This window comes from Temnothorax nylanderi, unplaced genomic scaffold (assembly GCF_030848795.1).
Source record: "Temnothorax nylanderi isolate EJ_2023f unplaced genomic scaffold, tnyl_v1.0 TNYL_tig0011_pilon, whole genome shotgun sequence".
Classification (NCBI taxonomy): Eukaryota; Metazoa; Arthropoda; class Insecta; order Hymenoptera; family Formicidae; genus Temnothorax; species Temnothorax nylanderi.
Genome location: NW_027249073.1, coordinates 1,528,657 through 1,552,906, shown reverse-complemented (window position 1 = coordinate 1,552,906; position 24,250 = coordinate 1,528,657). Strand labels below are relative to the sequence as shown.

Here is a 24,250-nt window from a genome sequence, read left to right as displayed (position 1 = left end):
ATATGAGTCTTTAAACCTTGTTTATTATATAATTAATAAATATTTGGCAATAAGTTCTGCATGCAGCGATAGAGTAAGGTCGTATTAATAGGAAAATACGGGATATGTTGAGTTGCTCAATTGTAGAGATTAGATTTGGTGATCGCGAAACCGCAAGGCGTGGTGCTCGTAACATGAGATACTCAGGGTACTCCTGGGTTGCTGGAGTATGAAAGTTATTGTATAGTAATAAAAGAAAAGAAAATACTATATTAACGTTAAGGGAAGGTTTATATGAATTTATAAGACTGTGCTGACCTTGATTTGAGGGGGAAGTGTGGAGGGGGAAGATTAGGTACAATATTGAGTATAAGTGGGTTTACGATTGTTGCAAATATGCTTCTCCATTACATTTGTCTTTCAAAAACTTTAAATAAAGTTTTTTAATTGCAATATGATGTATTTTGCACTTTATTAGCGATTTCCCGAGGTCTCTCATATTAGGAGCACACTTTTTCGATTTTTTTGAAAGCTTATTTTTTACATTTTTCTAATTTTCAGAAAAATCAATATTTAAATTAAATTTTACATTTCAGCATCTTAAAGCTTATTAAATTTCCTTCATAATGACCTACTATATTTTTCAATTCTGTCCATAGACTTCCGGCAATCACACAAAATAGATGTGGTATCTCATAATCGGGGTCTTTCCTCTATTCTATTGTCTATGTCACACAAAATAATAGCGTCTTTCTATTATTTTGTCATTTATAGAATATTTTTTGTCTAGGAGAGTACAAAGTAGATTTACGCTATTCTACTACTCAGTTCCGATCTTATTACTATATTTTTGCCGATGAAATACATTTCCTCAATTCCGTATAGCAAATCGCCCAATTTACCGACGCGATTCAGCGTTATATCGATCAAAGTCACCATCCGATGCAGCAATTTGGAATCGTCGACGAACGTGACGCAACGTCGTCGACGGGAACGATCGCGCGCTAATAAATCGCGGCTCGTTACTATCCGCGACGTAGCGTCGTACGATAGAACTCGCAAACCCGATAGTATCGCCGGTTTCTATTTCACTTTTATAGTGCCGTCGACAAGGGGGGAGGGCAGGCGGTGCGCCATTGTCACGGCGAGCGGTACAATTCGCCACGGACGGAGAGTTAGGCGGCGTCGATCTCCTTTAATGGCTCGCTCCCGTATGCACCGATTTCTCAAACTTCGCAGAGAGCGATCCGTACGCGCGCGCACCCACCGCGCGCGCGGATTTCCTCGAGTGGGCTCGCTTTCGCAAGTTGGCCACGTGGACGGCCGTCCACGGCGAGGCACGAAAATGACTTTTCGTACAGCTGCGGATTCCGATCGCGTGCACGCCCGAAAGGGAAAGAGAGAGAGGAGAGAAAACGCCGCGAGCGATCGGCACAAAAGTGCTCAACAACAGCGGCAGGAGCAGCAGCAGCAGGAGCAACAGCAGCCGTTGCTGCGACCCATTGCAGCGTGCCGCGCCGGTGCATAGACGCGTGCGCGAATATTACGCGCTCTCCCCGAGCGCGATGGATCGGCCGTCTAATGCCAGCAATTTGCGGCTATTGCTGTTATTTAACGGTAACACTTTGCACCGCGCGATGCCAAGAATTGAGGCAGGGAACGGCGCCGAGAGAAAGACCGGAATCGACGGTTCTGCTACATATAGATAGAGTAGAAATGTCGTTATTAGAAAAATCGGCAATCTGCCGTTAATTGTTAGTAGTTTAATAAATAATCTACATGCGATAAATAATCTTCGGTGCCCATCATAATTGTATTTTTTTAATAATTAGACAAGACACATCGAAATGAATGTTTGCGTTATCGAACTTTCGTTATACTTCGTTAAATATTTCATAATTTCATGTTAATGACTGTTGCGATACTAATTATGGTTTTAATATAGAATTTCAGCATCCTCTCTCTCTCTCTCTCTCTCTGAATTATGAGTACTTTCCATAAAACACTAACGAAATAAATCAGTTTAATAAATATTACTCTCTGAAAATATGTTTTAATTTTCGACACCTGCAGCCCTTCTGCATTTCGCAAACGAAATCATCGCATCGCACTCGTGACAAAGAGCAACGCTTTTGCTTACTCCCGTTACACGTCAACGTCCCGCGATACGCATTTATAAAAATCTCACCGTACATCGATGGTCCTTCTTATTTCTTTACACACGAACGTATATTTCGCGAGGGCGGATTTATTTTTTCCGATGGACAATGCCTCCTTGGCAGGTTATATCCCTGCAGGATAGGACGCAGGTAATTGAGGACGCCGAAGGTTGAGCACCCCCCGGTCAAGGGGAGGCCTCCGATTGGTCGACGGTGCCACGCACCTGGCGGACAGCTGCTACGGAGACGACGTATGCGCATGCGTAAGCGCCGTTAGCACGCATATATGCGTGAATGCACGCGCACATGCGCATCGTCATCGTTTCACGTTGCCATCGCGTGCACACGCGCGCGCGTGCATGTGCGTGTGCATGCAAGAAACGCGTACGCAAATACTATGCTCTTCTGGCAATATTAATATAAATATGAACAATAACAAATACGCGCGTAAATAACGTGCTCGAAATTGCAATCGATAACAGCGGAATCGAAAATACATTTAAATGCAGAACGTCGATATTAAATTCGAAAATTCATAGCAGCACAAGTAGAACGAAAATTTACGTTATAGAACCGGGACGTTTGATAACACGATAGCGACAACTTGAAATGACCATAATATTATTCTTATCCTTCGGTTAACGTTACTCTAACCGATCTGCCCTAAGATTATAATAAATTTCTCGAGATACATTTAATTGTGTTTACGAAATAACCGGAAATCCTCGGAAGATCCCGCTGTTGGGAAAACCGTGAAAATCCACTTCGCCTGGGTGGCACATCTGGGCAAATCCGAATGATTTTTCCGAAACAGGTAGAGAATGATGGCAATGCCGCACCACGTTGGAATCGGAAACAATAGTCACGGGGGGTGAGCTAGCCACGGGGAGTCAAGGATTTCGTTCATTCGTTCACAAATTTGTGCGACGGCACACTGTGTCCCAGCAGGTCCTTCCACCTAGGATTATGGGTTTTAAAAAAACACGTACAACCGGTTTTCGACCGGCTGGTAATCTTGTTGTTTTACCCGCAATAATAATGAGCTTACGCCTCGGAAAGAATGATACTATGTTTAAGGCTCTTCTGATTAATTCGAATCAATCCTCGGGACTTTTTACAGAAAAAGGGAATAAAGCGTAATAAGAAATACAATACTGCAGAAAGATTTCGCAAGTTTTGAGAATTGGAAAGTATACTTAAACTTGACTTTCGATACCGTAGACGTGTGGGATTAATTTTAATATTTATCCATGGCTACGGAGCTAAAAAAATAATTTTATTAAGCAATAGTAAAAAGTTTCGTAATTAAAGATGAGCGGTGAGACGTTCTACTGATTGCACAATTTAATCGTCAATAGTCGAAGACAAGCCCGAATTGGGCACACCTGTGTCAAGAGAGCCACGCAGCAAACCTGACGTGTTCGGATGTTTTTCCTATCACGATCACATTATGCTTATCTTAACAATGCAATGTAAAGAAAGTACGAAAAAAAATGGCGAGAAAGTCATCATGCTCTTAAACATCGTGAGATATTTATCGCAAATTTCTTAGATACTCCTTCATTCGTCGCAAAATTCGTCTTATCGCGTTTGCTACTACTTCGGATTGTAATGAAAGCTATCGGTTATTCTATTTCGAATTGATTTTGAGAAATTGATTCCATATTCGCCGGTAATGCATATCGGTAACCAGTTTTAACCTTCACCGTGTTTGGTACACGCTTTCAACATCGGTAAACGATTTATCATCCAAATCATGCTCGCAAAAAGAAACGTACGCGGCGTCGCGACGCCAAGTCATTCCGGTCTAGACCGTGTATATCATCGAGATCCGAGAGGGAGCAGTTTTTCCTGCGGCGGGAGGACCACATTTTTTTCCATGCTTTTTTTTCAACTGTAATTCCCTTCGTTGAAGAGGCACTCTCACTCAAACGCCCTCTCGTCCGAGGGAATGGACGAGTAAGAGTATATTAAGGACTGTTGAGAATCTAAAAAAGAGACGTGGAAAAGAAAATAAGAAACGGAGCGCGTGGTGGAAAAAAAGAGAGAGAGAAGACGAACGAATATGCTGACGCGACGTTCAGGAAATGACCCGGTCACGGGCGCAGAGCGCGACCATAATTCTGACCAACGAAACCATAATTCCATGGGACTGTGCGGAAAGAGGCAAGAGGGCTCCCTCCTCACACTCATCCTGTTGCCACTGGCCCGGAACTCGGAACGGGGACCATGTCTCGTAATTTCGGATCGAATTTCAAGGGGCCGGTCACGCGGCTCGAATTAAAATCCGTGTCTCCGGGAAAGTAAGAATGCGTGAAGAGGAGAGGAGGCTGCGTGTCGATTGGTCAAAGTTCAAGGAACGTTGAACTCTCGACATGAGGCCTCGCAGTACCTCAATTCAAACGCTCTTGAAATTTTTCATTGTATCAAAAGCGATATCGGTGTGCGAAAGTTCCATAAAAAATCGATCAAGTTTATCAATAAAATGAATAATAAAATACATTTATAATTTCTTTTATCTTGTCATATTATCATTTAATTTACTGCAATCATTTTATGAAGTATACAGCAAACTTCTTTGGTAGCAACGTCGGAAAGAATCGCTCGAAGGTGAAAAATCGCTATCTCAAAGGTACGTCGACTATAGCCCGCGATGCAAACGGTATTTATAGCAAAAGTCAATAATTTTATAGTAGAGTCGCCATGGACAAATCGCGTACGAGAAGTGACCGGCGGCAGTTTTATCTCGCCACTCGGTATAGCGCGGGATCGACCTCGCGAAATCGAGCCGGGCCGAGTCTTTGTCGCGGAATCGCTCTATCTATCGACAACAATTATCGCTTGGGCGATGCAGAACGATGCAATTTCGCGAAATTAGTCCGCGAGCGAGCAATTGTCTATAAGGTAATCCCGGAACGATCGATCGAACTTGCCTGCGAGCGACGTACACGTGGCTGTCTATTCCGATGCATCACCGGATATATAGCGTATCCACGTCGCAGAGAAATCATTTCTATCGCGGATATCGTTTCGTTTCGCCAAGTCAACTGTGCGGAGAAATTTATCTTATCGCGTATTCCAGTGAGTGGACTTAATTCTTTGGTCACTCGTAAGGCCAGGTGTCGCGGATCGGCACGAGACTCTTGATTCGGGATCGCCAGTTATCGCATTCCTTTGCTCGAAAACAAAGATCTACATCGGAGATGAAGATAAACTGTGAGTTTCAGGAAACTCGCGATGTTTAAGAGCATTTTGTTATCTGGAAATTTCCCGAAACGATAAAGCCAGGTGCCGTTCCTGACGATCTATATCAAGACACTGGCGCCGTTAACTATAAATTTTTAAGGGGGACTTTAAAAACTAAAAAAAAATATAAATAAATACATAAGTAAAAAAAATAAAAGAACTATACAGTTTAAAAAGTTTAACTTGTTAAGATTTTCAGGTACATATATATATATATATATATATAGACATTATTTTAATTTACTAAAAAATTATCATATATTTGCGTATATATATATTGGGGGAGACGCGTCCCCCTCGTCCTCCCCGCTAACGACACTCGCGATCAAGATTGTGTAATATCTCGTAGATTTTGCGATGCGATATCTATATTTGTGCTTGAAAAAAATATTTTATTATTTTGACGGAATCGATTACGCGTTCGCTGAAATTATACGCGCCAACGATGAGATTCGCATCGTCGATTCCGGCGAACTAATCGTCATAGGATTGAGAATCAGTTTGCTCAACGGCTGTTTAATGGCCGTTGCAAAATCGCCGTGGATACGAACATACGAGCGAGGCAACGGTGCTAAACGCGTCCCTCGAGGTAAAACTTGGTTCGTGACTTCCTCGTCAGTCGTGTGCACAGTCGCGAAAAGTTTCGGACTCGTTGAATACACGACGTTGCTACGGCGCGGGCGCGGCGACGCCGACAACAACAACGGCAAGAGCCGCGCGCTCGTAGAGACGTGAACTCGCTCGCGCTCGAAGATCACCGGGAAGTAATCTGGGGGCCAGGCACGGAGGTAGGCACGATCTACCGCGTGATCTCCGCAGAAATCGAAACTGGCTCGTAGGCGCTTCTATTCCGGGCCCCGATGCACCCCGATGCAATATAACTCGTACCAACACCCGTTTTATCTTATCCGAAGATAATTGGATTTGCGAATGCAAAACGGCGAATTACGAATTACGCTAAGGAACTGAAATGTTTGTCGAGAAGTTCGATTACCGCGAATATTTTCGCGTAAGAAAGTTGATTATCTTTCACGTCAAAACTGCAAGCTCCTAAAAATTAAGTTTGCTAAACCCAATCCTTATATCAACGTTAATCTAAACACTATACCTAATTAACACCGTACAGAAAGGCGAGAGATACATCGCTGCGAGGGGTAGCACCATAATTATGACATAATCGTAAACAATAATAACGAGGGATTTGACGGAGGTACGAAGATTGCGGGTGTAGAAGATGGAGACAGGCACGGAAACAGGCACGATCTATCGCGAGATCAGCACGAAAATCGGAACTGGCTCGAGCCAACCTAATCTAAGCTCTATCTCATACAGAGGGAGAGAGAGATAGAGATAGAGATAGAGAAAGAGAGAGAGAGCGCGCGGGAGAGCTTTACCCTCCCTGGGACGCCTAACCTGGCTAACATGTTCGCGTTATGGAGCTCCGGCACACACTGGACACGCACGCACACTCACGCATGCACACCTGTGTGCCTGTATGCATGCAAACGCTCCGACGGTCCTACCCAGCGGCCGTCCGCCTGCATGTGCATGTCCGCCGGGCGCGTTTTGCGCGATTATGCGAGAGCTACCCGCTATGCAGATCGATCCCTCGGGTCGAAGGTGAAGCCCGTTTCGGTGGCAAGAATGCCCGCGTGTGGACGCGACCAGCGCGCGGGTGCGTGTACGTGTGTGTGTGCACACGCGGATGTTGTGTGTGCGCATATGAATCGGCACATTGTGTATTCTACCGCGTGTACGTACGGAATGTGCGCTTCGCGAGAGAGAGACGGAGAAACTTTAGGGCAACGATTGAAACGTTTATTAATGCCGGAGACGCTTTCGCATAATTCCGCCCGACTTAGATATTCGGCGGGGGATTTTGTCGGTAGTCTTCTCGGAAAACGTGCGATGGAAATTAATCGGACGTTGCAGCGTTAATTTCGCGCAATACGCTCGCGCGTCACGCCATGTAGAACTCGCGGGTATCGTAATCCGTTATTCTCGATCGATGCGGTCTATCACGCTGTGATTGATAGGGGTGTTATTTCCTTATCGCGAATAGCTAGAGACAGAATTCAAGGAAAAATTTAAAAGGCTTCGAACGGAGAAAATCTGGTGCAATCGTATAAAAGAAAGGGAGGAAAATTGAGATAGAGAACGAGGCGAGATAGATCTAGCACAGATCGAACGAGTCGGGGGAATAAAATAGTTTCTGGAACCATGCGAGCCCGACCTAGACACGCAAAGGGCGAAGAACCTTCGCTTCGTGACTTTCAGCCGAAACCACTCGTCATCCTTTAAGAGTCTGGCGGCCGCTGATTAAGGCTTCTGTTCTCGTGAGGAAGAGGGCCGACAGAGGAAAGAGGGAGAGAGAAAGAGAGATTAGACTACGTCCATGAAAGTTTACGGTGCTTGGGCACCCGTAAACGCCATATGGCCCGAAAGTCGCCATGTTTCCATCGTTTTCTTTCGCCCCGGAGCGGACTCAGGTCCCTACGCGTCTTTATTTTTCTTTTTTTCACGGTAGCTCCCCCTCGTCTCGCTACTCGCTAGCTCGACTCGAGTTCTCGATTCGATGTATTTCTCTTCGAGTCTCAGAAAACTCCGAAATTACACTTTGACTCGCTCTTAATCTAACTTCATTAGCACGAGAATAATTTAATTAACAACTTAGGGACTAAATGTAAATAATTGTGTTAAATATACTCGGATATTTGTGTCAAAACATTAAACTATAAATGCTATTTATAAATCAGATATGATAGAATTAAGATGAAAATTAAAAGAGCGTGAAATTAAAAATTTCACGATAGAGATCGTTATAATTAGGGGATATATATATGAGAAAAAAGAACGTCAACAGAGAAATATAAATGTAAATCTCTCACCGGCGCGGCGAGCGCTCTCGGCTACTAATCGGCACACGATGGGAGAGAGGAACTGTTAACTCACCTGAAACAGAAAGAGAACGAGACCGTTATTAGAAGACATATCTTACGGACGGGGAGCGTGTAATTACGGTACGGTGATTCGTGTATATGTTTCCACTGTTCGCGCGTCCGCTGGCCGGTCGACAGTGCGTGAAAATCTCTGAGCACGACATACTATCGAACTATCCCGTCATGTCATCACGGGCGACGCCCACTCGCACGATATTAAGATGAGAGACCCACATCGGCGGTCGACGGTCCACGCAGCCACCGGCCATCGGCGGAAACGCTAATCGCGACGCCTAATTTCGTTGCGTTGGCCGTTCGGCTACGCCGTTAAACGGCCCCGTATTCCCTGTCCTACGACTATGTTAATAAATTCTCCACGCTGTGTTATTGGCGCACGCGGATCGTGCAAGCCGTCGCGCGATGTGTATCAATACTGACGCCGTACACAATTAGCATGACTATAAATTCCGTGCCGTTGCGAATGATAATTAAAATGCGCGCACGACTGTACGCCGTGTCTAATTTCAATTACAAGATCGCGGAGGTCTATTTCATTAATATAAAATTCATGATTATCACCTCCGCGCTGAAATAATGTATGTAATAAAGTAGTAGAAAAATAATCGGAATTGATATCTAATTTTTCATTTTTATGCTATTACGCATGATTATACTATAAGTATATTAGAGAAAACTCGATCAAGCACGATCTCAGGAGTTCAGTCGAATATTTTACCCGAAGCTCGATATCCCCTTGTTCTCGCAACGCTTTACTGCCTCCGAAAATCTCGATTATTCGATCGCGGTCTAGCGCGGCATCGCGTCGCGTCGCAAGTCCCGTCATCATCAACGTCATCATCATCAGCGCGAACAGAGGATCGGCGGAGAATCGGGGGGACGAATACGCGCGAGAGGGAAGTTCGTGTTTGGCGGATATGTCGGGGGGCTATGTTTCGAAACACATCCAGCTGGCGCCTCTCGGCGCTATAGCGGGCGTTATAAGCCCGCTACCAAATCAAGCGTGTGTGACACACTAATAATCGGACGTATATATGGTGTCCATATAGTACTCACAGATACAGACACACGCACGGGGACACATAAGCGCACGCTCATGCGGTTCGTATGTGCCGTATTGCTATATTGCGCCCGGTGGATATACGGAAATGTGCGTCCGTATGTGTACGTACACGCGGATGCATGTGCACGTATTCGCGTGCATATGCCCGCGCGTTTGTGTATGTACACGCGCGCGTTTCGAGAACGCATACCCGCGCCTGTTCAGAGGAAGGATGATTGTTGGAAGATAATCGAGATATCCGGCGCCGCGTAGTTACTTCCTAATGGTGGCGTTTTCAGTCATCGCTTTAGCGTACTGCCGCCCTACTTCGCCGGTATACATATTATAATAAATGCCCGACGAGTACGAAAGAAACTAGGAGAAGTAAAGTTTCGGCATCAAGTATTCATCCGATGACCGGCGTAGCTCGTGCGCTAAAAATTGACACACGATACCAATGGTGAAGAACTGAAGGTACTTCTTCATCATTTAGATATAAATATAAAAAGATAATTTTTTTATAAAATAAATCTAAACCGATATTAATTTACAGACGTATCATTATATGGTTCTGTTGCTCAAATATATCAAATATATCAGTACTTATACCGTGTTAATGTCATGTATGATGCATTGGGACAATAGATACATTTTGAAGAAAAAAAAGGGATTATATCTACTTAATAAATAGCAACCTCTCTATAAATTTTACTAAAAATATAATACCGGGTCTCGGAAGGATCATCAGTTTCATCGAAATTAATCGGGAATTGAAAGCGGGCGCGCAGACAGGGTATTTGAATACTTTATAAACGCTCGGAGTGCAACGCGGAATAGAGTCGCAGCCGTAACTGCCCGGGTATTAATTTACGATTATATGCGTTCCGCATTTATAGCGCGAGCCGACCGAAAATATACATCAAACGGGAGCGCGAACCGGAGTCGGCGATCGTCGGCCGCGCGTAGATCTTGACGATCTTTGTTTTCTCATTTTTCGACCGCTCGACCTCGCCGGCTAATTGTCATAATCGCGCAGAGCGCGCGGCTTCATTAGGATCGCGCGCACACACGCGCAAATATGCACACACGGACACGCGCGCGCGCTTCGTATGTGCGCGCATACGCATACACGTATGCTGACTTAGGCAGGTACACAGAATATGCGCAACGCATATAACGGTAGATACGAGGCGAACGCATGCTCTCGCGCGCGCGCGCGCAGAGAAACAACGCACGTGCGAGCGTGTGTGCGTGCGCGTGTGTATGTGCGGAGTACGCGTGTCCCGGAGGCGACGTATCCGCGCAAACAGAGCCCGGGGATAATGGTTACCAGCAATGGTTATATCGGCGGACGTGTGTTAGGGTCCTAGGATACCGCTATTAGTACGGCTCTAGGCCGCGTCTAATTATACCTCGCGCGCGCCGCGCGCGAATATGTTTGTAACCGCCGTATCTATCGTATCTGTTTAGACGCGCGTATACGTATATGTATATATTGTGCTTCAAATTGTGGAGAACTACGCGCGCGCGCGTGCGCGCGCCAGAGAGAGAGAAACAGACGGAGAGAAGAGCAGGATATATACGCGTTCGGCGTGTGCATACGAGCAGGTACACTCGCGCGCGCGCAACTTGTAGCTACAAGCACGATCATATGGGTTACGCATACGTGTCGGGGTACTAATGCTAATCCCAACCATAGATTACGAGACGGGCGGCGACGATCGACCGGAACTGCCGCCGTCATGGAATTTCCGCGACTCCTAGTTTCTAGCTTTCCGCGGTCCTCCGGCGAGCGAGAGTACAGTCAGCGCATCTCATCTCTTTCATCTCATCTAGATAACATCCACCGCAGAGGACTATATATCTCGTAAACAGATATAATTGCAGTGCAAAAAATATATCAATTTATGTTATAAAATTCGCAAGAATAACAATATAATTTTTTTTATCGAATCTCGCGCACGCCGAATTATCGTAACTTTTTTCTAAATTATGTTGTGTCATAAATACATGAGGGATCATCAATAACAATTTTGTAAGAAAATAATGCCTAATGGCAGGCTAAAGAAAATTTCATTAAGATAATATAAGTAAGAATTACTTGATTAATGTTCATTAATATAAGCTAACGTGTATTTCGCGGGCACAAATTTTCCTACTTTAATCGATTCGTGTCGACGATTCGGTAAAAGCACGGTAATGAACTCGCTGCGATAATAAAGTGGCACTTGTCGACCAATTCGCCGATAGGGGAAAGAAAAAACAATCAACTTCGAGACCGAAGCCAGGTCGCCGTCCCATTTATATCAATTCTATTCATTGCCGCTTTTAACCTAGCACTCGCGTGATCAGTGGCTCTCATCGGCCATCGCCAACATTTTTCTGCAGCGCAACAAAGTACAATATTCCTTTCAATTTCTCAAGATAAAAACGGACAAAGCAAGCAGCGAGGAAATCGAATAAAAGCCTAAGAGCCATCTGCGTGAAATTTTTAAGTGAATTACGTTCGACGTTAGAGTCCATATTATCGATTACTTCGGTCTATCTCACAAGAATGTTTCGGAGGATGGAATTTCAGATATAGCACATTTACACGCGACCAATATACACGCGCAACATCTCGACACGGCCACCACATTTTACTCGGAGTAAATTTGGTCGCACCGGTAACGCGCACCGTGGGAAGGCAGGTGAAACGGAGCGACGTAACGGACCTATCGGTTTCATTGATTCTTTTTTTTCCTCTTTCTCTTTCTCAAGGCAATTACACCGACCTCCAAAACGAGCGCGCGCGCGCGCGAAAGTTATTTCTCTGACGATCGCCGCGCGTGGACCGCTCGTAAAACGCTGAACGTCACGACGATTCGGCGACGACGACGACGACGGTGGCTTTCACGATCTCGCCGATCGGCGATCCGGCCTGCACGCGCGCGCGATTCTCTCAAATTTTCATCTTAATTGAAGCGGGCGTGCCGCTGGACCACCGCGATCGACGGCCACTTTCGCTTTTGCGTTTCCTCCCCTTCGCCCCGAACTGCAGCTTCGTTTCGAGAAATCCGGATATGCATACGTTATCCCGCATATTAATCGTTCACTTTGGAAATGAAACGAATTTTTATACGAAAAGATACGAGAGGCGACGGATACGTAAGGATCATACGACTTCCAAATTATCATGGCTGTGGAAGTACGAAGAAATTGAGTTCATTAATCCATGATAGGATTATGCAAAAATGGGAGCAGTTATGACAAGTCATTTATTATGCGGCGAGGTAGATGTGTGTTATTTTTCTTAGCTCTATCTTCCTCTGTATCCGGCTGAAACGAGCTTATAGAGAAACGCGCCATCGCGGCGAAGCACGTAATATGAATCTTCATTAATAACGTAGAAATGGCAGGTCTCAGCGCGACGTCGTAAAACGAACGGATAAATGCAAACGTCTGTTGCATGTATCCACTTATTAACCGAGGTATATACGCATAAATTTCTTCGAGAATGGTCAGTTCCTTTCGAGAAGAGAAAAAAAATTAAAGGTCAGCATAAAATCGCGTACGTGTGGCGAAAATCAAATTGAATTGAACTTTATCATTGCCTTAATCCATCAAAGTGATACACATGCGACAGCACGAGCGACTTAATTTCCGGCCGGAGTTACTCCGGGTCCGCGCATTGTAATACCCCAAAATGGACGCGGCGAGCTAATTAAGTCGGACGTAAAGAAAGATAACGTTTCATAATGAAGGTGGATTTTTTGCCTATTTTTCGAGCGCCGTCGTCTCCCCTCTCGCCGTCCCGACGCCGCGTCGGGGAAGATTTTACGCCCGACAAGCTCTCGGGGAAAAAAAAGGTCGTCCGAGTGTACCAGAGAGAGCAGCGGGTTTAAAACGTTGCAAGTGCCGTACCGGATATGAGGGACGCGGAGAGGGACGGAGAGAAGGAGGGAGGAAGGCGCGCGCGGACCGGAAATGGCCGCCCTTAACCCGGCGCGATCAAAAACTGGTTTCGCCAGACACACGAAAGCGCCGCCGAGAGATGAGGGAAGCGAAGAAAAAAAAGTGAGAAACAGAGAAAGAGAGAGCGAGCGAGAGCGAGAGAGAGAGAGAGAGAGAGAGAGAGAGAGAGAGAGAGAGAGAGAGAGAGAAAGAGAGAGAGAGAGAACACTTCCACCACCGCCCTCCTTCCTACCGCTCTCTCGTCGGTAAATAACGGATAATTTCGCTCTCGAATAAATCGAGGGAGGCAAAAGTTTCGGCGTTAAAAAACGTTTAAGCCGTTGCAATATTTTAAGGGAGCCGCGGAGAAACTTTAATGCAGTTAATCCGGAGTGACTTCCGCGAAATACAGCCCTGGGAATTCTCGTAGCAACGCACCGTTGTACTTTTCTCTCGCACGAACGACGAAGCGCGGTTTTCCACGGTCAAAACAATCGCGGGAAATAAGTTGCAAATATTAAGATTGTCAGACGTGATACTCTACTAAAAAAGCTCTATAAGGGAAAAGGATCGACGAAGATCTATTTCAAGATCTAATTCAAGTAACTATTTACGCTGTAAAAGTGACAGTCTTATTTGCATTTTATCTGTTTAGTTCACATTCATTAATTTTATATAATTGACATAATTTCCTTTTTAACTACTTTAATAACTAGCGACATTTAAAACGACGTGTTTAAAACTTAAAATTTGCAACACAGTCCCGTAGTTACGATTCCATCGATTTGTCATTACGGGTCGTTTTATTTTCTTAGAAGCGGCAATTAAGCGAATTGAAATTGACGACGAAGATACTGAAATAATGGACCGACAGCTGTCGATCTAACACAACATAAATGCGTGACCTACTCGATCTCATTTGTCTCGTAACGCTTTGCGTCATTAAATACGTCTTTTGCTTCGGCATAACGCGAGAGGCATAATTACAATGCTTTTGTACCGTTAGCGTTAATAAGTCGTCCGATCGAGCCGGTCCCAAAGCCCGAGAAGATGTAAAAGAGGTCACCCAGTCAGGAATAAGTAATTACAGAACGCGCCATTAGACCTAATGCCGATATTCTAAAAATGGAGTACTAAATTAGATTCCTTTGTGCTTCAGTAACGTTACAAGCTCCCGGCTTAATTGGCGCATTATCGCCCATCATAATTCAGTTAGGAAACGGCGAACTTGGTACGTACTATATCGCAGTATAAAATGAGATTAACAATTAAGTCAAGTTTCCATTAATTATTATCAATTCATTTACGTGGTAATCTATATTCTTAGGTCAGTTAAAACAAAATTTGTCTAAATCACAAAAAAAACACCAAATATATTAAATTATATATTCTATAGAATAATCCTACTTAAGGGAAGAAAATCCGACGGATAGGCAGATTAAATTTGCAGTCGCAGGTCGAAAAGGAGAACCGCTGCGAACAGTCCATAAGCCAGAGAGGATCTAGCGGCTGTGTAGACTGTACTGAAATAATGTACAGTGCCGTACAAAACGGCAAGTCGGCGAGAGAGGGGACGCAAAGAGGGACGAGGGGGAGGGGAAGCGCGCTCTCCGACTCTCTTCATCGCATCGCCCTCCGCCGCCCGTGTCCCTCGCCCGCCTCGACGGGGTAACAATGGTGTGCAAAGGAGATTAACAAACAGAATAAGCTAACGCATAATCGCATTATTTCTAGCTAAGCCGCATTTAAATTAGATAGAAATTCCATTTAACGAAACAATGCGGGGATGATGAGTCACTTCGCCGTATACGCCCTGACTCGCAATGTCGGAATAGACATCATCCCTCCCGCCCCTCTTACCCCAGCCCTCTTACTGCAGTCCCGGCATTCCCGGCGCGATATTCCTCTCCTCCCCTCCCCCTCCCGCTCTCGTGAATTTCTGATTTCGCGAAATTCTTACAGGCCGTTCATGTTATCGCGCCACCGTGCTCCGCGAGTCGCGTCGGAATGCCAAGCGCGTATATATTTTGGCAACGGTATATTCTGTCCAGCTCGAGGAGTCTTCTTTCATCTCCGACTAACATTTTCGCAAAACCGACCCGGACGAGTCGAGTTCATTATTTTTTAACGACAAGAGGAGCGCCACCGGCGACGATACAATACGCCTAAAATACGGAGACCGGGCGGTAAGGCGAGCAGATTACATTGTGAAACTAGAGCGAGCAATACTAGTCGATAGCGCGGGAAGAAAGGATACGCTATCTCGACAGGATGTAGGATTTATCCTATCTCGAGAGAGCGCCGAATGATATCGCCCGTTCTAGTTTCGAGGAAGCGCGATATTCCGTGCCGGCGTCTTCCGACCTATCGGTTTTGGAAAAGTATTCCCGAAACAATATGCAGCTAAACCCTGCGTCGTCGACTGCCCTCTGACATTCAAGGATCTCATATTAGGTCGCAATCTAGACGGCCCAAGCCGTCGTTTATTCAAATCAGCTCGAAAGTTAGCGCGTACCATCTCAATTTATTGTTAGAGCGGTTCGCGCGAGTTCGATGCGTCCGATATTTCGCGAAAGGTCGCCGTCAATTTCACAGGGGAGAAGAGATTCGTCGCGCCGCGCGGGGTCACAGGGATTTCTAGAGCACCCTGTACAATAGAGGAGGGCTCGCAAAAAGAGCGAGCCGAACGACGACGAGCCCGCCCACGTGAGAGCGGCCATATCGTGACGTAATTCTGACGTCATTGTGCCGATAGCGTGCTCCGCACGCTCCGTCGGGTGCACGGGGAAAATCGTAAAACGTGTACGGTCCCCCTCCAATCCCGTCCCTGCCCGCCATTCCACCCCTATTCGCGATTGACGCGCAATCCGCTTTGGGGAAAACGTCTTTCCCGCGCCGAGACGTCGCCGTCGCCGGGATCTCGAGGGGGATTTAGATTTTCCACGGAAAGTTCCGCTCGCCTCTTTCGTCGGAAAGATTCCTCGCGATATACGATTTTTCGTGCTTTCTCTCTTTCCCCCTCCCCCGTTATACGCGAACATCGGATGTGATATCGTTCAGATTAAATTACATCGGACGCGAACACAATTGTATTTTGTACGAGTCCGAAACGGCGGTTTCGAATTGCCATGGACCACACACGAGAGCGAAATAACAATATCGAAATAAAGAGAGAACGATATTCCTGCGGTGTCTATTGAGAAGAAAATCGTCAATTATGCGAACGAATCAAACACCGGTTGGATTTTCAAGATTAATTGGATCGCAGTCGATCCAATTAATCTGGAAATCGTCTGCCTTCTTGTTACATATTTCGAAATGCAAGAAAATCAGCGCAATTCGCTAAAATTGCAACAAGTATAATTTTCACGAAAATAAATAGACGTACGTGCGTTAAATGTAATAAATTGTTTATGCGGTATCTTAATAATTTAAGTCCCTCCCGCAGACAGATCCCTAATATCGAAGATGAATTCGGGAAGTCTCCTTCCTGCCTCGCCCCCAAGAGTAATCGGATCGTTGAATGAGGGCACCCCTCGATCTTTTACCTGAGGACCGCCGCCCACGATCGACTGGTAGGCCGATTGAAAGACGCTGCCCAACTGCGTGAGGCCCTCGTCCTCCATCTGGAACATTATGTCCGCCCCCGGCGAGCCGTTGTTGTTGAGATTATTGTTGTTGCCCATCAGCTTCTCCGTGCTGCCGATGTCGGAGCGGAGTATCGTGTTGGACTGCATAATTCACGGGCCGGGAACCGGCGCACAACGGGGAACGCGGGCACGTGCCTTGCGATGGCTCGCGGAGCCGATCCGCGAGCGCGACGAGTGTTCGAGCGCGCGCGCGTCACCGACACGCACCGGCGTGTCAGACCCTAGCGACGTCGGCGTCTCGCGGCGAACGACCCCGCGCCGTTGTCATCGTCGCTAAAAATCTCGGGAGCACGGGAGGACGGACGGTGGGGCGAAGGAGGGTAGGGGATCGAGAGGAGGACGCGCTGTCACGTGACGAGGATCCGCTTCGCGGAGGCCGCGGCTCGGGAACAATCGGGGGGAGTGCGGGGTCGCGTCCCCGTCAGGGCGAACATACCACGCACTTGTCACGATTGTCGAGAACGGGCACAGAGACCGAGGGAAAGAGAAAGAGAGGAACGAAAGGAGAACGCGACGCCCGTTCGGAAGTCTGCCGGCTACCTTTACCGTCGGCTGTCGATATCGCTGACCGATCTTCGTCCCCTTGGCGAAATCACCCGCGGAGTCATGAGCGCGCCGTATCGTCGTAGTGTCACCGTTGCGTCGTGCACGCGCATCAGGACGCACACGCGCGCGATCGCTGCCGTCGCTCCACCAGCTGCATGGCGTCGGGGGTCGGTTTTCGAGGTTAGAACGCGGACGTACACACGAGAGAGAGAGAGAGAGAGAGAGAGAGAGAGAGAGAGAGAGAGAGAAAGAGAGAGAAACCCGTCCGGCGGTGGCGGCGGCGGTGGCGGTGGCGCGTCCTACCGCGCGCGCCGCATCTCCTTCGGTTCCGCGAGCGAGTGGCACGGATCCGCGCAAACAAGCGATACAACGTTCACTGGTTATCTGCGGATTCACTTGCGTCGCCGATACGGTTTGCGGAGGAAGCGGCGGAATACGAGAGCGGGCGCGCGCGAGAGATCCTCTCTCCACGGGACACGCGACGAGACTGACGCGTCGCGGTCGCGAGGGGAGGCGATCGCAACGGCTCCTTTCCACCCCCCTGCCGCCAAGGGTTCCCATCCCTTCCTCGGGCGCCCCGCGCTCGGACCCCACTCCGCGCGCCATCGCGCTGCTCCGTACGATCGCTTCGCTCCGCTCGCTCGCTCGCTCGCTCGCTTCTCTCGTTCGTTCACTCGACGACGATTCCTTTCGTCCCTTTTAGCGCCTTCGTTACTCGCAGCAACCCCTAACGCGAAGGGCCAGCGTTTTTGCCTGCGAAGAGGCAGACGTTCACGTATCGGCGACAAGAGCGAGTGTGGGTGGTTCCTCTCTCTTTCTCTTCCTCTCTCTTTCTCTCTCTCGCTCCTCTCTTGTCCGCAGGCTATGCCCCATGCCGAAAACATCGGCCCACTTGTTGAGTCGAAAAGAGAGCGAGCGAAGGAGAGCAGGACGGAGCCCCGGAAAACGAGAGCGTGTGGGTAGATGCGTGCGTGCATACGTGCGTATGCATACGCGCGCGGAAAAGTGACGTACGAGATAAAAAGCTTCGCGGCGCTAACGACGGGCAGACAAAGAGGATCGGCCCCCCGTGCGCGAGGACGCGCCACTACGCGGTCGATCTCTGTGACGAGAGCCTGCCCGTTCTCCATCTCCATTCGCGATTATCGCGTTTCACTCTGAACGCCGTTCGCGAAATTCCCCGCAGCAACAATATTAATATCACTTCCGTGTGTACGTGTGTGGGTGTGGGTGTGCGTGACACGAGGGAGAAAGAGAAAATATATAGAATGTATCTCACTATTAATAAAATCCACACGCACATGCCAAAAAGTATCTTAGACGAAGATATGATTGAAGATCATGATGGAAGTTACGATGGATCCTGCGATTCTTCAGGATTTATCGAGGTATCTGCTCCGATAAAAGCGCAAGTTATTCACGAATGTGCAGAATAAACGGAAGCTTCGACGGAAGCTACGACGGCGGATGGAATTTCACGGCGGATTTCGTTGTAACGAGTCCTATTGCGAGTTTCTTCGAAACTGTCCGATCTCGCCGACGCCCAGTTAATTAAAAGCTCGGCGCGAGCCTCGCCGCTGTATAATGGATCGTCGGCGAATTTTAAGGTGGCGTGCTTAACTTTTGCCCGAAGTTAAATGGCGTTGTTTACCGCGCCCGGCGAAGTTTAATGATATCGCGGCCGAGAATATCTTCATTTCGTCGCGCGAGCTCGCGCGGGGATCGAGGGGGCAGGGGGGCAGGGGGGGGCAAGCCCCCGTAATGACCCGCGCGCCACGATTTCGGAAAATCTGTCAGGGAGGGGGACAAACGAGATATCTCCGTGGCGCCAAAGGTGCCTCGTTAGTCGGATATTCGTGAGTAATTTTAGTGTCGTACCCACGCGACTGGCCCGAAGGTTTATAATTACCTAACCTCACCCGACCCAATCTAACCCACTTGGCAAACGAGCGAGAGTTCCAGTTTTCCTCTCACCGAGCGCCGGATACGACGGGCGAAGCTCGTTTAAAAAAAGAAGAAAGAGTCGATCGACCGAGAATTGTCGACGAGCCTCCAATTAATATCTGACCTGACTTTACTCGAACCTAACGACGCGCGATATATACGATCGTTTATAAGACCGGCGATTATGACGATTGCAAGTCGGCAATCAAATTCCGATGGCAGGAATGGCATAATATAAGTATTTGCGTTTATATGTGGCCAAATAGTTCGCCGTTACATTGTAGCGACGATTGACATCAATTGCGGACGGCCGCTTTATTGAAGACACTTGATCTCATTTCGATTCAACATACGAGCGAGCGAACAATATCAATTTTTATGGCGCAGGTTAATCGGTATTTTATTAGTATAAAGGGAAACGTATACATATTCGTCGTCTTAAATTGTTAAAAGCGCGTAATGCATTAAATTAGACTCGCTAAACGTAGCGAGGTGTAAATGTAACAAGGTGTTCGTACCTGAAAGACGACAAAGTGCGAACACACTTGTCGCCGTAATGAGCCATAAAGTAACAGTCGACAAACAGTCAACAGGAAACAGTCAACGGTCAAAATAAATGACCATCCTATAGGAACGGCAGGTATAAAGAAATTCTCGCTATTTTAAAGCTGGTAATGACAGTAAAATAATGTAATATGACAACCGACACAATGCGACAGTGTCAATATGTACAGTTTGGGTTTATACCTGCTTTTCGAAACACCTTTGGGAGCGACGAGAAAACTTCATCTTTTCGACCGATAATGATCCCAACTACGATGACCCACTAATTTCGAAACCCTCGTCAAAAATCACGTGGAAAACGTTTGCCTGTTTTAAACGTTGCGTCCAATTGTTTTTCTCTTCTTTTCTAATTTCCCATCTCATTTTTTTTTTATACTAAGAGGCTTTTCTCCTCTTTCAAAAATTCAAGGTATATCGCGTGACAATAATGCTCTGATTAAATGTAAAAAAATATACATAATAAAGACTAGAGGAAATAATAAATTATGTTTATCTGCAAACGCCTATTTACGGCTTTTAATAAATGTCTCTTTGTATCTATTTATAAATTTTTTGTTGTCACAATAATAGCAGCATCCGCGAACGAAGAGCACGAAATGTCGCGATTGAAATTACTCCGAATCGGAATATACCAATAAGATAAACAAGCCACTGCGTTTCGGGCACAGTCGCTGGCAAATAATGACACAATTTAATTAAATAATTACGCAACGTTTGCGTTTGTCGACTCGCTGATAAGGAGAGGATGCGCAGCGACTCGAGTATCAATCATCGCGCGACAGCGCTTATACCTCCTGCGAGTTTTGACAATCGACGCATCTTCGGCTGATGCGACGCATTTCAGAACTTCACGGTGATGCTGCGAGGACCACGAGAGAGCCCGGTGGCGTCCCTGATTGCCGTTAATACAGTCGCGATAAATCTCGAAAGATACTCGCCGCGCGACTAACCCAAGATCGGTGGCATATGGCGTTCTCAGATCGGATCGTAAAGCGCTTTGCAGGATCGGTCCGGATGATAATATCCGGGAGGCTTCGATGAAGAAACAAGATACATGAAGAAAATACTTCACAGAAACGGCAACTTTTTTTAGGATGTTTTCTCGTATACGGGAAGACTATATTCCTCACCTTTCTTCTTTTCATTTATAGAGAAGTTTAAAAGAGATCAATGCAACATATTAAGCCCTTTTAAATATTAAGTGATTGAGAATGTTGTCATTTTACAGCGATGTCATGCGTGATAGCACTGCAAAGAAATTTTTTCCTGCTTTGCCAGGAAACGCGTAAATAATAAAAATTAATAAGAAAAAAAAAGAAAAAGGAAGAAGAGACACGACGTTGCCTCGAGGTGTTTCGTCATTGGACAGCTAACAAATAATTAGGTAACCTTGCCTGCCAACTGTGTAAACTTGCATCTCCTCCTCGGCATCGACGTTCCCGCTCTTTTTACACCTTATCAGGTCGCGTAAAGACGACGAGGCGAATAAAGGGAGAGGAAGAGAAGATATGGACGCAGAAGTAGAAGGGAAGACCCGAGAGAAGTGGAGACGAAGAAAGGTGGAGAAGAGTCGTCGACCCGGACGCCTCTTCTTCTCTTCTTTGCGCCGTTGTCCCCGCCGCACGATTCCCCTTTCGAGAGAGCGTGAAAAAAATAATAAGATCGTGGCTGTCGGAGGTCGATTCTCCTCGTCTACTCCGTTCTCCCCGCGACGCGCGCACGGGGGGAACGCGACAAAAACGTCGACCGGCAAGAAAACGGAACTCGGTGTCTCCGCGTCGTCGGCAGCGTTACGACGACGCGCGGGTTCAAGCGTTTTGAAACCATAACTGGTATCATTATACGATATACGTCAAATAATGCAGCTGGCATCCTCTGTAAATTACCCGTATAAACAAATAATTGCACACGAACAAATTCATTTGTATAGAATCTGTTAGTATTTGAAATTATAATTTGAGATCGGTTGTTCTTTTCATGTCGCAAATTAATTTTTACCATCTCGTAATTTTCAATGATGAGACTTGTAGGAGCAAAAGTAATAATATTCCAATCAATACTAACTTGACGTGAAATTACTAAAAACCATTTCAGAGAATGCCGGAAATAATTACACTCATACGTGATAATCTTTGCACAGGGAAAGGGAAGCGAAACGATGATATTTCGCCGAAAGGTAAACGCGGTAAAAAGCGCGGACGAAGCAAAACCTCCGCGAGAAACCGATTTAATTTCCCCCGTCACAACCCTTTCGTGGATATCGTGTCCGAGGGTGAATGGCTAAAAGGTAATAGTTAATAACAGCGCAGCTGAAAGGGGGATCCGGTAATCCTCTTCTAATTTCTAAAACAAAGAGAGTCGCGAATCGTAGCACGCCAACGGAAGCGGGAGAGGGAGAGGGAGACGGAGGAAGGAAGAAAGAAAGGGACAGAGAGAGAGAGAGAGAGAAAGAGAGAGAGATGAACGAGCGATTCGAAGGAAGCGAGAGGGAGAAAGAGAGAAACGTTCTCTCGTGGTGGCAAAGCCGAGATCCCAGGTTCGGGGAGTTCGAAGGGGCGAAGGAGGAGGGTGAGCGGGTGGTAGGAGAACTGAAATTGGGATGGGAAGGTGGGAGGGGGGCAGGGTTCCACCCTGGAACACATTAACTGCAGGGCGACGGGGTATATAGGGGTGGGTTGGGGCCGCACCACTGGCGTAAGCCGAACGGAAAACGAAATCGTTCTCGGGAGCGTGCGACGAGTAGCTACGGCTTAATTCTGACCTCTTGTTAACCAAGTGGCGTAATGGAAGTAACACCCCGTACGCTTTCACGTCGTAGAATACTTCCTTCGGAAATTATCGGACTTAACGCGGTGGTTGAAATTTTGCTCCGGGAATTAGTCTGTTCTATCTCCGGCTCTAATATTGGGTGAATGTGACAAATCCAAAACTTCTTTTCTCTCTTTTTTTTGGCTAAAAATTCTTCAAAGTTTAATCGCGTGATTGTCTTAATTCGATTGACTCAATTGTAATTGTATGTATACATATAGTTATAAGATGCTGTAATAAAATAAAATACTATTTTCAACGTGAAACAGTTATCTAAAATGAAATAATATAATTTATATTCATGTATGCCGAGTTAATTAGCGAGATTAATTCAGCAGATTTTTCACACGCAATCACAACGCGAAGAATCTCGGTGATTTATCATTACCAAGGCTTGCCACGTGTAATCCTTCGAATTAATTCCATTCAATTTCCTCGAGGACGAGGACGGACACGAACAGAAGCGAACGTTCTCGTGTTGTAAGATTCGCGAGATTAATCCCGATTAGCCTTAATAAAGGCTAGATAGCGGTGTATTTCCTCGATCGATTGGCCAAATATAGATCAACTAACGAATCTCGATCACTGCGCGATGTGGCCGCAACAACGGCTTATGGTATGTTCGCATACTAACATATCAAACTGTGTATACACCTTGTGAGAAAGACGTGAAAAGGAGACGAAAACCGAGTGCCATATCGAAAGAGACGTATTTCGTTTGCTCGCAGCGTTTTATTTTTTTCTTTACCGTGTGCTCAAAGTATCTTATCTCATCGATCTTTTTGCTCGGTCGGCAATCCGCACTGCAAGAAGATTGTGCCTGTAGTTTCTTTATTTCAATTTCTATACTAACAACTCTCTCTCTCTCTCTCTCTCTCTTCTGTTTAAAAATTTATGTATGATAATTTCAGGTAACTTATGACATTTCTTAAATTTTCTATTTTCTATTATATTAAGAAATAGTTTCAAGTTTCCTATTAAGAAATATATTTCAAGTTTACATCGATATCTAATTTCTGCAAGAAGCATGTCTTAAGTCACCTATATCATTATCTGATCCAACAAAAGAATAATTCACGGAGAATGGTGATTACATTACATCGATATCTTGATATAACAGCAGACCGCGCCGAGCCCTACGCCAATGTGAGGCACTGAACGAGGGGCGGCAGGAGCACTAGTAGCGTAGTTAGGGGTGGCTCGGTAGGGATGCTTTAGGGTGAGATTTAGTACCAACCTCCGTCGCTTAGTCTACCCATCCTGTGTATAGTGTACGTAGTGCATGTCCCGAGAGTCAAACTATAGTCGATACTCGGGAGAGAAATACCAAACCACCACGAAACACTATCCACGACGATTCATATCAGTCTTCGCTTATGATACTACCGTAGTGTCTCCCAAACGGAAGTAATATCGCAGCTC

At 46.3% G+C, this 24,250-nt stretch overlaps 1 protein-coding gene across 3 annotated transcripts in view; it reads right to left on the bottom strand.

Moving 5' to 3' along the window:
* The window catches only part of LOC139767676 (transcription factor 12-like), a 115,725-nt gene that overhangs the window by 56,894 nt on the left and 34,581 nt on the right, over positions 1-24,250 (bottom strand). The window contains exon 1 of one of the 3 annotated variants that reach the window (XM_071697225.1): positions 16,865-18,008. The exons of 1 other annotated variant lie outside the window; for it this stretch is intronic. In XM_071697225.1, the coding sequence (XP_071553326.1) occupies positions 16,865-17,053 (189 nt within the window). In that variant the 5' untranslated portion in view covers positions 17,054-18,008. Of the gene's footprint in view, positions 1-16,864; positions 18,009-24,250 lie in introns of those variants that run through there. One more of the 3 variants, XM_071697224.1, reaches the window with a different exon arrangement.